This window comes from Buceros rhinoceros, unplaced genomic scaffold, assembly GCF_000710305.1.
Source record: "Buceros rhinoceros silvestris isolate BGI_N320 unplaced genomic scaffold, ASM71030v1 scaffold4336, whole genome shotgun sequence".
NCBI lineage: Eukaryota > Metazoa > Chordata > Aves > Bucerotiformes > Bucerotidae > Buceros > Buceros rhinoceros.
Genome location: NW_010416792.1, coordinates 17,929 through 34,310, shown reverse-complemented (window position 1 = coordinate 34,310; position 16,382 = coordinate 17,929). Strand labels below are relative to the sequence as shown.

At 37.7% G+C, this 16,382-nt stretch overlaps 1 protein-coding gene across 1 annotated transcript in view; it reads left to right on the top strand.

The window, feature by feature from the left end:
- SYNE1 (spectrin repeat containing, nuclear envelope 1) overlaps positions 1-16,382 on the top strand; it is a gene marked incomplete at its 3' end in the record, with an annotated part of 103,966 nt that overhangs the window by 72,128 nt on the left and 15,456 nt on the right. Inside the window, exons 45-59 of the mRNA XM_010137933.1 lie at positions 549-655; positions 1,740-1,890; positions 2,052-2,186; positions 2,344-2,499; positions 3,298-3,507; positions 5,004-5,105; positions 6,392-6,511; positions 8,002-8,202; positions 8,885-9,058; positions 9,282-9,342; positions 9,462-9,532; positions 12,286-12,482; positions 13,482-13,614; positions 14,018-14,200; positions 15,286-15,435. Of these exons, the coding sequence (XP_010136235.1) occupies positions 549-655; positions 1,740-1,890; positions 2,052-2,186; positions 2,344-2,499; positions 3,298-3,507; positions 5,004-5,105; positions 6,392-6,511; positions 8,002-8,202; positions 8,885-9,058; positions 9,282-9,342; positions 9,462-9,532; positions 12,286-12,482; positions 13,482-13,614; positions 14,018-14,200; positions 15,286-15,435 (2,151 nt within the window). The remainder of the gene's footprint in view (positions 1-548; positions 656-1,739; positions 1,891-2,051; positions 2,187-2,343; positions 2,500-3,297; positions 3,508-5,003; positions 5,106-6,391; positions 6,512-8,001; positions 8,203-8,884; positions 9,059-9,281; positions 9,343-9,461; positions 9,533-12,285; positions 12,483-13,481; positions 13,615-14,017; positions 14,201-15,285; positions 15,436-16,382) is intronic.

Genomic DNA, 16,382 nt, shown 5'->3' with positions numbered 1-16,382 from the left:
GTTCTTGTTAATATTTCCGTGTAAATATTCATTTTTACACGCTTTCTTACTCAATGCTGTTGTGATTATGCATCTGAGCTCACTATTTTAGATCCTTAACAGCCAGGCAGACTAGACTTCCTGGGTGACCATAATCAGCTCATTTAATCACTCTTTACTTCCATTGTCCATTATTAGAATTAAATTGAATGAACCCTTAAAGTTACTCTGAGGAGTTGATGGTATTTGCCCAAAATAGTAATCAACAGTGTCTGTACAGAAGGAAAGAGGCACCCGTTACAAGGTATATTGTGTTACACAGACATACTCACTAGGTTACGTTCCAGAAACTGTATTGCATTAGTCAGTTAGTTCAACAATGCAGTTTATGTACCCAATTTTTCTGTGACCCTGAGTAGAGATTTTACACTGCTCTTGATGCTCAAGAAAGCCATACCAGAAATAGCTCAGCTATCTTTGCATGACAGTTATGCAATGTAGACATACCCTTCCAAGACAAAAACAGTCTGTTTGAGGTTTGTGTTGAATTTTCTAACTTGCTGTGCTAGGAGCTGGAACAAGAGCTAGAAGAGCAGAAGAATCTGCTTCGGTCAGTAGCATCCCGAGGAGAAAAAATCCTAACGCAACAAGGTGCTCCAGAAGGCCTATGTATAAGGTGTGCTTTCATGTGTTCCTCTGCAAAGCAAATTTCTATGACTGCACTTTATCATCCTTATGTTTACATCCCTCTTCTGCATGTAATCCTCTAATTTTTGTTTTATCATTTTTATACAGCACCTAGGATACTGGAGTCCTGGTTTATAATTCAGGGGTCTAACAATATAGTTACACAAACTGTTTTGTGCTAATAGATCACCTTTGGCATTTAGAAATTCTGTTTATTCTTATTATAAAGCATCACACTAAAACTACAAACTAGTAGGACTCATTAGACAAGCAGTGGATCGGTTACTACAGGTTTATGGTCCAGCATTGGTGTGTGAACCATGTCCGATCTCTAAACATTATGGTCTGCTATTGTAACCAGATCTTCCCAGATCATTGCTTAATTTTCTTCTTCCTGCAGTTAGGAAATATTATTCTTTTTGAAACTTTGTGTATTTTGAATTTCATCTCTGATCAGTATTTTCTTGCACACTAGCCCATTTGGAGGGAAGAAGATGTCTTTAAAAGCCTCCACTTTGGTTGGGAGAGGTTTCTGCACTAAAGGATTTGTGTTAATTGAGTGCGTTAATTAAGTGTGAGGTTTTATTATAATGCCAGAAAGTACTTAACTTATCTCCTTCGGTTTAAGGCTTCCTTCTGTCACATGATGTTACACTATACAATCAAACAGAAAATGCTAACTCATATGTTTGTCCTGCACTAAAATATCAGAGTATGCCTGACAGTTTGGAGAGGAGGTGAGGAAAGCGTCATGCTTTGACGTAAAGCTTGTTTAAAGGTTGCATTTTAATGTGGTGTATATTCAGCCTGTTTTGGGGTTTTTTTTCTTAATATGGGTACTAGCAACTCAAAACAGTTTCTTAGAAAGTATATTTTATCCCATCAAGCAAGAAATTCTTGCTGTTACACACCAACTATTTGAAAAAAAAAAACCAACAAAACACAACAAACAACAAAGTCAAAGCTTTAGAAAGTAGCACTTAATTGAAATGTAGCACTTCCTAGTTGAAATAAATTCCTCATACAGTTACAAGTTTTGTATTTGTTAAACCTTTATGCATCTTCCCATTCAGTGAGAAGCCTGATACACTCTCTGAAGAATTAGGCTTGGAAGGTGAGAAGCCATCACCTGAAGAACAGATGAAGGTGAAATGGGAAAGCCTGAACCAGGAATTCAATACCAAGCAGAGACTGCTGCAGAAAGCTTTGGAACAAGAACAACTGGTAACTATTTTTAATACCTCTTTGCATTTTTTCCGTGAAAGCAGTCATGACAATACAAGGTACAGCATGTACATAGGAGATGTGCATGAGCATTATTTGGGATATCTTCAGTCAGTAGTAGAACCTGTATAGAAGCATTCTAATTAGTACTCCTCTCTCAGCAGCTTTACAGCAGACCAAACAGGCTGATAACTGGAATGCCTTTGCATACAGAGGAAGGACAGGATGAAGATAAATCCTTAGTGTCACCAGTATTGGTTGATTTGAATCAAGCCTTTGAAGATGTGTCATCTGAGGTAACATTTCAATTGTCTTTACACCTATCCTCCACAGCAGAGCCATATTTACAGTGAAAACTCCTCTAGCTCCCACCAGGAAATCCAGCCCTTTCCTAAAGAGTAGAAAGAGTATCTTGTGCTTCTGCTCTGGACTTCTCTGGTTCCTTTTGCTTAGGCTGGACAGGTGGAGGAAAGCCTGCATCTTGAACAGAAGCTGTATGATGGTGTCGCAGCCACCTCCTTGTGGCTAGATGGTGTGGAAGAACAGGTCTTTGTTGCTACAGCTCTGTTGCCAGAGGAAGAAACAGAAACATACCTCTGCAAGCAAGAGGTAAGGAGTCCATGCATTGGACTTCCTTTAAATTGTCAATAAAGATGCATTTTATATAGTGTTCAGAAAGAAAATAATAGAATCCTCTATGACATTGCAGTATTCTGCTATTGATGGAAATAACTTCATTGACTATGGGTCTTTCTTCTGGTTAGCTTCTTTGCTAAGTATTAGCAAACACCATGTTGTTGAAATTGAAGTGAAATGAAAAAAGGGAAGAATGCTCTGGGATGTATAAACAGTACAAATTCATCAACATGAAATGGGAGTGGGGGGGTAAGGGAGAAAGCGGGGAGTGGGCAGAGAGAGAAGCGATGAGACAAGGGCTAATGGTTTTAGACTAAAATAGGTTAGATTCAGACTAGATATAATGAAATTATTTACAGTGAGGGTAAAACACTGGCACAGGTTGCCTACAGAGGTGGTAGATGTCCCAGCCCTGGAAACATTGCAAGTCAGATTGATCTGGTCTCTGAGTAACCTGATCTAGTTGAATATGTCCCAGCTCACTGCAGGGGGTTGGACTAGATGACCTTTGAAGGTCCCTTCCAACCGAAACCGTTTGATGGTTCTTGTGATTTTATATAATTTTGTTTCTGCGCTTGTTTTCCTCAGAGCAATCTGGGGTCTATTTGCTATCAGAGATACTGCAGCTGCATAATTTTGTCTAGCATGTGTATATTAACAATATAAAAAAAGTGGCTGCATCACTGCAAACTTGATAATGGGTATGGCAATACATTCGCCTACTGTCCAGAATGTCTGATTGTCACATTGTTTTGTTTTCTACAAAACCAGTCTCTTGCCAAGGAAATCAAAGACATAACAGAAGAAATGGATAAGAACAAGAATTTATTTGCTCAGGTATTTCCTGAGAATGGTGATAATAAGGATATTATAGAAGACACTTTGGATTGTCTCCTGAAAAGACTGACCTTACTGGAGTCAGTGGTAAACCAGAGATGCCATCAGATGAAAGGACGGCTCCAGCAAATAGTGACTTTCAAGGTATGATGCCCATCTGATGGAATTAACAGGGGTACATTTCAAATGGGGATATAACGGAGGTGATTCTCAAAGCAATGAGAATTTTTGATACCAGATCTAAAGACCAAGGTTGTCACAGGTTTTTACTGAAAAATCAGACTACTTCTTACACTATGCAAAACTTGATCCAAATATCATGATCCAAAATTTAAACCTCTGCTCGAAGCCTTCTGCAACTTATGCAATTATTGTAAAGTGGTCATTCATCCCATACTTTCTGACCCTGCTGGCATTTCATAAAAGGAAGTTGTTGACTAGTGTTCTCAAAAGGAGAAAAAGCGACTTTAGAGTTTCACTCTACACATTTTATAATTTCATAAATTATAGAGTACACTGTTTTTATTAGCTGAGATAGGGTAGAAAAGTATAATACTGATTCCCACTTTTCTGGTCATCTTTAATGCGTCCCATTACTCTATAAGAGATTGTGTCTCGGGTCACCTGTATTGAGCAAAGGAGAAAAAATGGAGAAATGTGTGCTTTTAGAAATCTTCTCAATCAAGAGTTCAGAAATGCTTTCAGATCTTGCTTGGTCTCTATCTTCTCTTCTGTTATTATCATATAAAGCCTCCAGTATGGTTTAGTTTTAATGAGAAAACATAAATTACAGGAACAACAAAAAAGAAAAGAGATTCCTGGTAACTTTAGATTAGGATTGTCATTTCATAGGTTGTTACTACGGGATTTCTTTCCAAACTCCATAACATTTCCTCTGCAGCAGATATAAAAAAATATTTCACCATTTTTCAATGTAAGGCCTTCCTTGACTGGAGTAAGCAGACAAGGTGATTAGAATTCTGTGCATAATTGTTATACCAGAGATATTTAGTATTTAAAAGAATTACCACATTAAAAAAAAAAAATCAGTAGTGTACCCCTTATGTAATGCTGAAAGTGTTAGAAAACTGTACTGATAATTCTCTGGGATGAATGCATGAAAAAAAATTATTGATAGTAGCTCGGCAAAATTTTTAAGTAATATTTGTGTGTCTAGTCTGATAAGGTACTCTAAAAGCTGTAATGTGTTGAAGCCGTGTTAACTTCTTTGCTATAGTTGTTTCTAGTTGCTTTCTGTAATAAAAAAGCCTGCTTAAAAAATAAAACCTAACTTATTTACAGGCATATGCGGTTGAATAAACTATACAAGAGTAACATATTTTTGTTAGAATGAAGATAATGACCCTTGCTAATTAATTCTCTAACCAGAAGGCAGAAAAAAAAAGTGTGTTCACAGGTTATGTTTTGAATAGGAGTGACTGTGGCTTTTAGCTGATATATATATCCAGTTACGGATTTTCGGCAATATTAAATGTCTTCCATTGGCTAATTAAGATGCTTCCAATTTGGATAGATTTTACGCCCTAGTGCTGACATTGTAATGCTTTAAACTTTTTGGAATGTAAAATATTTTTCAGTTGGTTTGTATTTTGACTGGAATTTGTTGTTGTCTCCTGTAGAATGATCTGAAGCTCCTGTTTACATCGGTGGCTGACAACAAATATTTAGTTCTACAGAAACTAGCAGAGGCAGCTGAGAGACCAGAAACAGAACAAATGCAGGTATTACCAAATGTCTGTTACTTGAGGAGGGGGAAAGAGGTAAAGTTTCTACTGAAAGTATAAACGGTTTCTAGAGAACGGTTCCCTTTTATGGGAGAATGTATACGTGTTCACATAACGCGTGCAAAAATGAGTGCTTCCAAGAGAGTACTACAAATGTTTGTAAATTAAAAAAAAAAACAAAACCAAAACCAAACACAAAGTGTCTTTCTTATCTCCCCAGCTGACCTAGTTGTGCATACACTGGGTAGTATATGAAAGAAAGAAAACTTCAATGAACCCAAAAAAATCTGATGTTTGGCTAAATTGTTTTTCTATTACACTTTATTAAAAACCAAAGGCGCTGTCTTCTGCACTGGCTTGTAGTAATATCCTAACTGTTACTGATTTTAATTTAAGGCAATAATTGTTTTTTCTTTATTAGGAAGTGCCTCGTGAATAATTAATTATTAATATGACAGAATATATCCTGTTCCTGTTTTTTTACCTTGTTCCTGTTTTGCCCATGAGAAAAGTGAATGAATTATACTAAGGGCTACTTTCTACAGGCGTTTTTTGTTACCCAAGAGCTACTGACCAAGAGGGGGAGACTTACTCTTCAGCTAAACAGAAATACTGGGCTTTATATACCTGATAATCAAATTTTGAAGGAATATTAAATCTTCTGTAATGAATAAGAAAGCTGGCACTCCATGTCTGTCTTTTTTATCTTCCATGATGCGAAAGATTGGGCAAAATTCATCTCCTGCAAGATCAATATAACTACCAAGCAGAAAAACAACATAAAACAAAAGCAACTGAATTGATTATTTTTCCGAACACCTGCCTTGGCTGATAGACATTCAAATTTAAAAGCATTGCTATTTGTTCAAGATGTGGTTAGGAAACTAAAACTAAGGTCCTTAATCAGCCAGGTAGCTTAGCTGCACAAAGTGTAAATTTAGTTGACAGTGTTGTGCATACTCTGCATTACTGGGAGTCAGGAGCCCTACTCACATACGTAGTTTAAGCATATTTGGATAGGCTGTTTCCAAGAAAGGGCCTTTAAAAAGATCTTCAAATACAGGAGTCTCCCTTGTGCTTTTAACTTTGTTATAGCTTGCATGCAGTACTTCAGCAGAGACTCTTAGGTTGAAAGACCTAGGAAAGCTTGTAGCTTCCCTTGAATGAGCAGATTGAAGGACTGATTAATACTTCAGGCAAATATCTGAAAAGAATATTATCATCTGGCAGCTATAGTACTCTTATTAAAACTTCAAACTAAATTATGTAATTTTCAAATACAGGTCATACTGCAGGCAGAAGAAGGTTTGAAGGAACTAGATGCTGGAATCAACGAATTAAAGAAGCGTGTAGACAAGCTGCAAATTGACCAGCCTTCTGTGCAAGAGCTGTCTAAGATCCAGGTACGGTTCATAAGTACAGTCCTGGTCATATCAAAGATATTAGTATGGTCCTTTTTATTGATCATAAAGCAGTTTAGGAAAGCATATTTAAAAGCATTTCAGTGTGTATAAAAGATTATTTGTGCTGTGATTCACCTAGTTTTTCTACTTCATTTTTCAAATTTTCTAACATCTTTAACATTAATTACTGCTACATTCCTAAACTGGCACATTCTCTTAAGTAGATATGGGCAATTGATCCAGAACTTCAGTATGGCTATTGAAACTCCTTTGTGAGAAATTTGGTGCTGAGATAGAGGAATGCTTAAGGAAAGATCAAGGAGAAGACTTATAACTGAATTTTACCCTTTATAATGACATAATAATAAATGGGAAAAAAGGAAACAGGTAAAACTGGACCACAAACTTATTAAGCCAACAAAGCAGTGATCTCAATCAAAAATGAATGACAAAGAGTTTGTGCAAATGTGTCCTTTGCCCAGTTCTTTATCCTTTTGGTCTTAAGAGCCTCCTTTTGCTGTTGGGTTATGCGTAAATATACCCTTCCCCTTGATTTCAGTTTTCAGAAAAGCTTTGCTTTTGCTTTTTTGACAGTTGTGCTTCTCACAATTTTCTCTTTAAAGCTAGGAGAACCAGCTGCAGACTGAGGGTGGGTACTTTGCTGTAGAGCTGTATGCTCATAGAGATATTTTGGTTTATCAGTTTCCGGATGTCTTGTCTTGGTCAAAAGTACGGGCTTATCCTCACAGTCAGACATGTGTTCTGAGAATACAAGTCTCAAAACCAAATCAATATAGTAATCTTGTTCAGATAAAGAAAAGCATCTGTAGGTTGTTCTCACTTTTATAGTTGAGGTATATACAAGATGAGTAATACCACACAGAAACTGAAGAGATTCTTCCTTTTGGCTCATTTTGTAATATGGCAGTGAGCACACTGTGAAATACACACTGCATTTTTTTTACACTTCACAGTTCTATATAAAAGATATTGCTATTTTAGGCCTGGTTTTTTAGGTTTGGTTTTATAACAAGTTGTATTTGTCTTGGTTGCTACCAGTAAACCGCTGGGCCAGGAGAAGGAAAGAAATCTGGATTTGAGATGCCTGTAGCCGTGATGGAGTCCGTCCAACCCTCCACATTATCAGAAGCAAAATGAAAGCAACATCTGCACTGTGCAGTAGCAGCACAGCAGTCTGGGTTTTTTTGATGACTTAAACCAAATCACCCTACTCCTTTGCTGCTTCAAGAAAACGTTTGGGATTCTGCTTTGTTCCCCAGTGCATGCTCTTGAAACAGCTGCAGGCCTTGCTTGGTTTTTCTCTCTTTAAATGGTGTCCTGTTAATATATCGATGAAGTCAGTATGTCTGCACAGTCTTTTGGAGCAGTGAATAGATGTTATTCTGCTAGTACTCACAGAGGGACAGTAAGGTTGCTCCTAGGAAAATGCATAAGGCGTGAAATAAGAATCACTGCTTTTTGCCCCCAAGGACAAGTATGATGAGCTGATGATGATCATTGCATCCAGACGGAGTGACCTGAATCAGAATCTGGCACTTAAGAGGCAGTATGAACGGGCTTTGCAGGACCTGGCCGACCTGGTAGAAACAGGCCAAGAAAAAATGGCTGGTGACCAGAAAATTATTGTTGCTTCTAAGGAAGAGGTTCGATCGTTACTTGACAAACATAAGGTAAGAAACTGTGATGTATTTCAGGACTCATCATAACTGTGAGTTTGTCCACTGCAAATTGCTAACCTTCTGTTTCTAAAGATTCAGGAGCTTTTCAGAACAGTGGGCCAGTATTAATTCAGGATATATTAAAACTTACTGTGTTTTAAATTGGAATCAATGAACTGACGTTCTGGCTGAAGGACTTTCAAATATTCTGTTGAAGGTGAAGCCAGGTAGCTCACGGTTTTTTTCCTTATTGTAGTAAGAAGTTTCTATTCTTGTCCTGTCATGCTACATAGCAATTTCATCCACCACTCTATTTTTATCCAACAGAAATTTATGTTTGCTAATAGCAGCCACGAAATATAACAAGATTTTTCCACAGTTGTTATTAGGCAGATTTTTTGGGTGGTGTGTAACTGATTTTAGCTATTTTTGTTTAAGGAATAAGGGTTGGGATAGAATTTGCATTGAAAGGATGACCTCTTTCTTTCTTTAAAAAGGCCATTGTGCTTTTTAAATTGTTTGTTGGGTTTTGTGAAATGTCGATGGAGTGAAAAGTTTACCTAGTTCTATGTCTACAGATACTTGATTATACTGCTGTTTTCTTAAAACATTGTTTTAGTGGTAATGAATTAACAATTGCACTTTCTCTTTTCTATTCTCTCTTTACCCTCTCCCTCACACCCAAATTCCTCAGGAATATTTTCAAGGGTTGGAGTCTCATATGATCCTGACGGAATCACTCTTTAGAAAAATGAGTAGCTTTACCTTCTTGAAGGAAACTTGGTCACATTCAGAGCTCATGACACAAGCTTCAGCTGTATTAAAGCTGGCTCACAGACGAGGCGTGGAGCTGGAATACCTTCTAGAGGTGAGAACTTCTGTGGTCTTTTCTGTACTGCCACTGTGATCAGCCACCAGGATATTCTATAGAGTTGATTTCCTGTGCTTGAACGGTATTTATCAAGAAGGTATCAGTCCCTTTTCTCATACATAGAAGATGCTGATAGACGATTGCTATTGAACTGTTATGACCTTCAGGCTTCACAAGTTGTGTTCCTCTAAATTTAAATTGCTGCTTAGCTTGCTTGCAGACGTGGATGCGTCTTGATGAAGATTACCAGGAACTTACTAGACAACTGGAGTCTGTTGAAGGTAGCATTCCCACTGTTGGTTTAGTGGAAGAGACAGAGGACAGGCTTACAGACCGGATTACGCTTTGCGTCTTGATGAAGATTACCAGGAACTTACTAGACAACTGGAGTCTGTTGAAGGTAGCATTCCCACTGTTGGTTTAGTGGAAGAGACAGAGGACAGGCTTACAGACCGGATTACGCTTTTTCAGGTTGGTGCTTTTCAGACATTCTTCGTGGAAAAGTTGGATGAAAAGGACCTCTGAAGGTCATCTAGTACAACCTCCCACTTGAAGCAGGACAGTTGCCATGGACTGACAAAGCCATGGACCAGCATGGATCAGCAAAGGCTTTGGAAACCTCAAAAGATGGAGATCCCACAGCAAAAATGGGGACCAGTTGCAGTGCTACCCCACCTCCTACTGAAATGGTTTTCTATAATGCCCAATATAAACCTTTGATTTTCAGCTTGTCGCCATTGTCCTTTTTGTATTGTATAGCACTACTGAGGAGCGCTTACCTCTGTCATCTTTTTAATTCTACTCTAAATAGCTGTAGGCCTTTGTTACACGAGCCCGTAGCCTCCTGTTTGTCAATCTAAAATCAGCACACCTCCCTCAACTTCTTCGTAAAGGACATGTGCTTTAGGTCCCTAAACATCTTAATAGCTTTACACCAAATCCTTGATTCGTCTTCTTGAACTTGGTGGGAGGTGAGGGTGGAGCAGAATCAGATGCACGAAATGTGGCCTCATCAGCACCTTGTAGATGAGAATAATAAAGTAAGTTGTTCCCAGTCCTCATGTAGGCCAGTGCTGTGGCTTGCCTTATTCACGATGGCTTCTTTATGGAAGATGCCAGGTTAAATACACTTCCTAGCCTGTACTGAGAAACAGAGTTAGTCTGCTGAAGGTGTACAGTTTGCACTTTTTGTTGAGCCTCCTAAAGTTTCTGCCACCTCCAACCTAAAGTTCAACAAGGTGTCTCTGACTAAGTCTGCCATTTTTTTGTCTCAACCACTCTCCCTATGTTAGTATCATCTACAAATTTACTGAGGGACCACTCTCTGTCGTCATCCATGCCATTAATGAAGATGTTGAAGATGTTTGGGTTCAAATATTGACAGTCTCTGGAGTACTCTGCCCATTACAGTCTGCCAGCTATACATAAAGCTAGTGTTTAGACTGGTAATGCAGCTGGTTTCCAGTCCATTTATCCAGACTGCATTCCGTCCATTTCCAGAGGAGGGTCCTGTGGGAGACTGTGTCAAAGGCCATCCTGAAATCAGTCTCATCCGCACAGAGAACAATTTTGTCCTAAAAGGCTGTCAGGTTCGTGAATCCAGACTGAATATTCCTGATTACCTTTTGGTCCTTTTTGTCCTTGAAAATGGATTCCAACAGGACATGCTCCATGATCTTTCCAGAGAGCAAGGTGAGGCTGAACAACCTGCGGTTTTTTGAGTTGTCTTCCTCCTCAAATGCAACAAGTACTAATAGTTCAAATATCAGTTTTCTACCACATCCTGTTTTTTTCAATCTATTCTTAAAATGAGAATTCTGGTCTGGTATTTTGTCTTTGATTATACACCAGACATTTTGGCTGGGTTTTGTTTGTTTATTTGTTTTCTTATTCTGTTTTATAGAAAAATGTCTGCCAGTATTTTCTTGCAAATTGACTTCTTGTCTACTTTGAATTTATGTTATTGTTCTTTTACCAGACAGCTTTCTGCTTTTGCAATGGCATGAGGAAAAGTTAAGTAATCTAGTGGGTGTGTTTTATATTGGTGGTGTTTAATGCTGGGTATTGTTAGGGTTGGTCCTGACCCTAACCTTTGTTTCGCTTCTCAGTTACGTAAATTAGGTTATTCAAATCCAGATTCTTGGACTCTGCTAAGGCATAACTTTTAATACCTCTTTTTTTTTTTTTTTTTATTTCTCTGTGGCCTCATTTAGGTTACTAACCTATCATAATTTATGACTCTCTTAGAATTTTTTATTCTACTATCTAGGAGTTATACATTTATTTGTGTATTTATATGTAAATACACACAGACACAAACATACATAAATATAAAATTCTGTTAAGTTATTAACCTCTATTCGTGTGAAGGAAAAAATAAGAGCAATAGAAAGTTCACGTACTCACCGTGACACTGGTAGTTTTGTACACTTTATCTTCACATTAGTTTCAGCAGAACTTAAAAATGGGAATGCACGTACACAGAAGTTTTTAAAGTCCGTACTATCTGTGTAATGATACTGGCAGCTCTATTTGCCCACATATACAAATTATTTGCCCATCCCCAAGTCACTATTTAAATGAAATCTGTCTCTGCTCCAGACTGGATTCAGGGTGAGGGTATGAACAGCCTTTCATTTTGCAGTACCTCTTTTGATTTATTGTGCCATAACAATTGACTTCTGTGTTCATGGATTTGGATGGGTGGGATGATATTTTCTTTTATAACGATGGATAGCAGGAGGGTAATCAGTAAAAGAAGAGTTAGATGTCCAGAGAGCTGAAGAATAGGCATTGAAGGGGCTGAAGAGAGGCCGCTGTTAATAACTTGATATTGGATATCTTTAACTCTCATTGCAGTAGAGTTTTCAGTAGATAGTAGACCAAGTTCTGACATTTTAATCAATTTATCTCAGAAATGGTGTTGCCCCCCAAAGATTCTTTTGAAATTTTTCAAGTGTGAACTACGTACACCAAGGAGGACTTCATCATAAGGAGTTATCAATAGACATACTGAAGTGAGAGGTTTTGTGACAGCATGTTTAGAGCAGGTTACCTGCATGATGGTTCTCAGGGAGTTGTAGAGCTGAAGCAAAGGGGAAAAATGTGATGTGCCATAGTGACATTGAATATACTACAAAATGTAATAAAAGAAAACTAAATGTTGAGAACATGTGGTAGCAGAGACCTGCAGAGCTATCTAACTATCTCCTCTGTCATTACAGCATCTGAGATCTAACTTGACTGAATACCAGCCTAAATTATACCACATGCTAGATGATGGGAAGAGGCTTCTTTTTTCTGTTAGCTGCTCAGATCTTGAAAGTCAGCTGAACCAACTAGGAGAACACTGGTTAAATAGCACCAGCAAGGTTACCAAGGAGCTTCACAGACTGGAGACAATACTGAAGCACTGGACAAGGTAATGCTGATGTAATGGACAGTATAAAGTTCTTCACCTGCACTGTTCAGGTGAACCCAGAATTCTGAACCAAGAACTACTAGATTTGTCATTTAAAAGAAAGTTCTTTGAGGTGTATGTCATAGTTTGACTATATCCTACTTAGGTTCCATAGAAATGCTATCATACTGTTCTTTGCAATAAAACATGTACCAGAAAATAGCTAGTGGGAGGAAGCCAGAAAGAATCTGATTTAGGTGACTAATTTAGAAGCCCCATGTGCATACAGGTTGATGAGAAGTGGTGTGTGCATGAGTAGCCTCAGCATGTTCTGGCAGGGGCATTGTCACTGCCACCTTCTTGTGGGTCTTTGTCATTGCACGTATGGAAGGGAGCTTTTAACTGCCTTTACTAATGTTCATGTGCTACTTTTGATGCAAATTCTCTAGGTGATATACAAGCTTTGCTGTTATTCATAATGTCCCTGGCTTGTTGGCTCCCTAGCTTTTCAAGAAAGATAGATAAAGGGTTTAGATATATAGAGGTTATGTGGAAACACTCTTATTCTGTCTTCTCATTAGTTGCTTGGCATATGAAATGATATGGAGATTGTTTCTGAAAAAAAAAAAAAAATTCTGCTCTGAGATACCTAGTGGTAAAGCCACTTTTGGAAGATCGAGCCTTCTATGGAAAGCAAAAATCTGTTTATATATGTGAGGTGGGGTGCCGTTAAAGCTTGCCCAAAGAGATTTGTATCTAGTAACCAGTCATTCATTAAACTTACTTTTTCTTAAGAGGCAAAATGAAGACACTCTTAGGAATTATGGGTGTAATGTCTAAAATAAGAGCTTCCTGATACCATGCCTGTCTTTAAAATTAAATAATGTTTATGATAAAGGAAAGAAAATATTTTTATTCTAAGTCTGGCACACAGCATCTTCCTCGGGGAGAGGAGAGACTGCTCAGTTGGAGGCAAGAAGTGGTAATGACTGTTTCAGTTTTCTTTAAACATCTTTACAGGTATGAGAGTGAATCAAATGAATTGACACGTTGGTTGCAATCTGCAAAGGAGCGACTTGAGTTTTGGAGCCATCAGTCTTTGACAGTTCCTCAAGAACTGGAAACAGTCCGAGACCACCTGAACTCCTTTTTGGTAAGTCATTCGTGGACCTAGGACACCTTTTTTTCTCCAATTACAAATAAACAGTTGAGCAATCATACGGTTATACTATTCGTCATCATTGAAGAGGTGAGTATGTGAAAAAAAATCTGCTTCTGTAGGTGAGTTGTCCTTGAAAAAGCTGGTGTGTATGCATATTAAGCTCCCCTTTGCTGCATGTAATGATTGTAAAGCTTAATGATTCTAAAAACAAAAAATGGTTTTATGACTGAAACCAGTTTTCATCCTCACCGGGTCTGAAGTATAGGTGGTAAACACTACTAGAAAGTACATATTTTTAAAGGGAAGGGAGGATATTCGTAGCTTTCTGAGGTAAAACATAAAGTACAATAAATAAGTAGTTGGTTATTTCCACAAAAAATGATTCTACTTACAGGAGTTTTCAAAAGAAGTGGATGCTAAATCATCACAGAAATCTTCTGTCCTGAGCACTGGGAACCAGCTCCTCAGGCTGAAGAAAGTGGATACAGCAGCACTGCGTGCAGATTTGTCCCACATTGACAGTCAGTGGACAGAGCTGCTCACTCAAATCCCAGCAGTGCAAGAGAAATTGCACCAGGTAAGGAAGGCCAGTGGTGGCCTTTGATATTCCAGAAAATTCAGACCATATGGTCGGCACTGCCTTTGCAGGATACTGGTCCCTTCCTCAATTCATCCATGTGAGACAAGATAGGAACAACGTTACTCCTGTTTTAATGTGGGAAAGCTTACACTTAAATACATTTGCCCATACTGGCTAACACCAACTGGTGTTAATTTCAGCCTTTCACAGTTACAGTGGTTAAATTTTAACCAAAAAACAGATGAGGGGGTTTTCAACATGGTGGTATGTTTTTTTGGAGAAAGGGAGTGCACATCCCTGTGCCCTGTCTGGTTTGAATGGTGGTTTTGTTGAAATTGAACAGACTGGGTTCAAGTCTGTGCAAAACAAAATAAATCTAAAAATGTTGTGCAAGGTTCCTGCTAGTGTAAGTAGGAGCAGGAGGGTTTTGGTTGTATAATGAAGTTAAAGAATTATACTGGCCTAGAAGTTGGTTTAGTATTTAGTTGCTAGGAGGTTATCAGTGTGATTCTGTTGTATTAAACAAAGCAGTATCATTCAGTAGTTCTGTGTTTTGTAATGCAAAATATATATGTTGTCATGGAGTACATTTCTGAGTAACTAAATGTAAGCGAGTGCTACTGTATCAAATGTTGAAAGTGGGTCTTCTAAGAAAAAGACAAATACAATTCAAAATCAGCCCACTTAGAAATCACCAGACAAGAAAAGCGGTATAAAATTATTAGCCGTTTACTCATTAGCCATTTACAAGGACAGGAAAAGCATAGCTAAAGTTGAGCTTCTGCTTAGGCCCAATACAGAATTATGAAACAAGAATGTAGAACCTTTAGGAAGTCAAAAATCGGATCTTTGAGTTTTCCCAGTTTCTTTCAGCAATGAAGAACGTAAATAAGAATGCATATTTCTTATTAGGATGCATGCAGTTATACAATACATCTCCTAGTAAACTTCAGTGATATATTAGGGATGTAGAATAACATGATCATAAGAGGAGGTAGTGGAAATGTACTATGGTAATTCAAAGCAAGGAATTCTTATCCATTTTCTCTGCAACATGCTTTTGAAGTCTGTTATCTCTACAGCTCCAGATGGACAAAATTCCTTCTCGTCATGCTATCACTGAAGTTATGAGCTGGATTTCCCTGATGGAAAATGTCATTCAACAGGATGAAGAGAATATTAAAAATGTAGTAGGACAGAAAGAGATTCAGGAGTATATCCAGAAGTATAAGGTACTGAGTGGAAATGTCACTGATTTTCATTCTGAATTATCCCCATTAAATATATATTCATATATAAAGCATAAGTGATTTAAGAGAAGAAAAAGAAAGCCTTACATTGTGGAGTAGTTAGAATTGTACACAATGTAGAACTAGGTAATATTTGATACTCTGGAAAAGAAGTCAAAATTACTTTTACTCTTCTGTTTAATTATGGCAGGAATCTAGTTTTTAATGTGCTTACCTTAATTTCCGGTTAAAGCCAAAACAATATGCACATGACTAAACTTTATTAGATCTGTTTTTCTCCCAGAACCACAAAGCACTTCACAAATTGTACAAGTTGTTTTATAAATTATGCACGTAATACCACCTTCTCCTCAAACTGTAGCTTGTTCTTGAGTGGGAGGGGACAGTGGTTTACAGATCAAGATAATTTTATTCAGTATCTGAAGCCAAAATGAAAGATGCTTTATCTTGAGATAACTATTGAGGAGTATAGATGTAACACAATTTCACTTAAACTACATCAGTAACACCTTTGTAAGATGCACACAGTGACTTAGTGTCAGATTTGTTTCACTAGTCTCCTGAAAAGTCACTTTACTTCTTGTCTATTGTTCTTCTTTGTATCTAAGACTATTTTCCATCTTACCTGGTTTTGTATTAAAATTTTTGAGACTAAATAAAGTGAAAAAATTAATATATAGCCAGTTTTTTCTTAAATCTGATCCTTGTGATCAATATCAATACGTTTACAGAGGGGTTTTTTAATCTTTGGAGAGGGGTGGGTGAGGGAAGGCAGATTCATTGTTCCAAAGGCAGTATATTGCTGCTTTTAGGAATATTTAGGGAAAAGTAACAGTGTTTTTAACTGCTGGTCAATTGCTAAAATACCTTTTAGCTAAATTGTGGTAAAGTTGTAATTTGTGAACATTTTTCCTCTGGTTTGCAGGAAT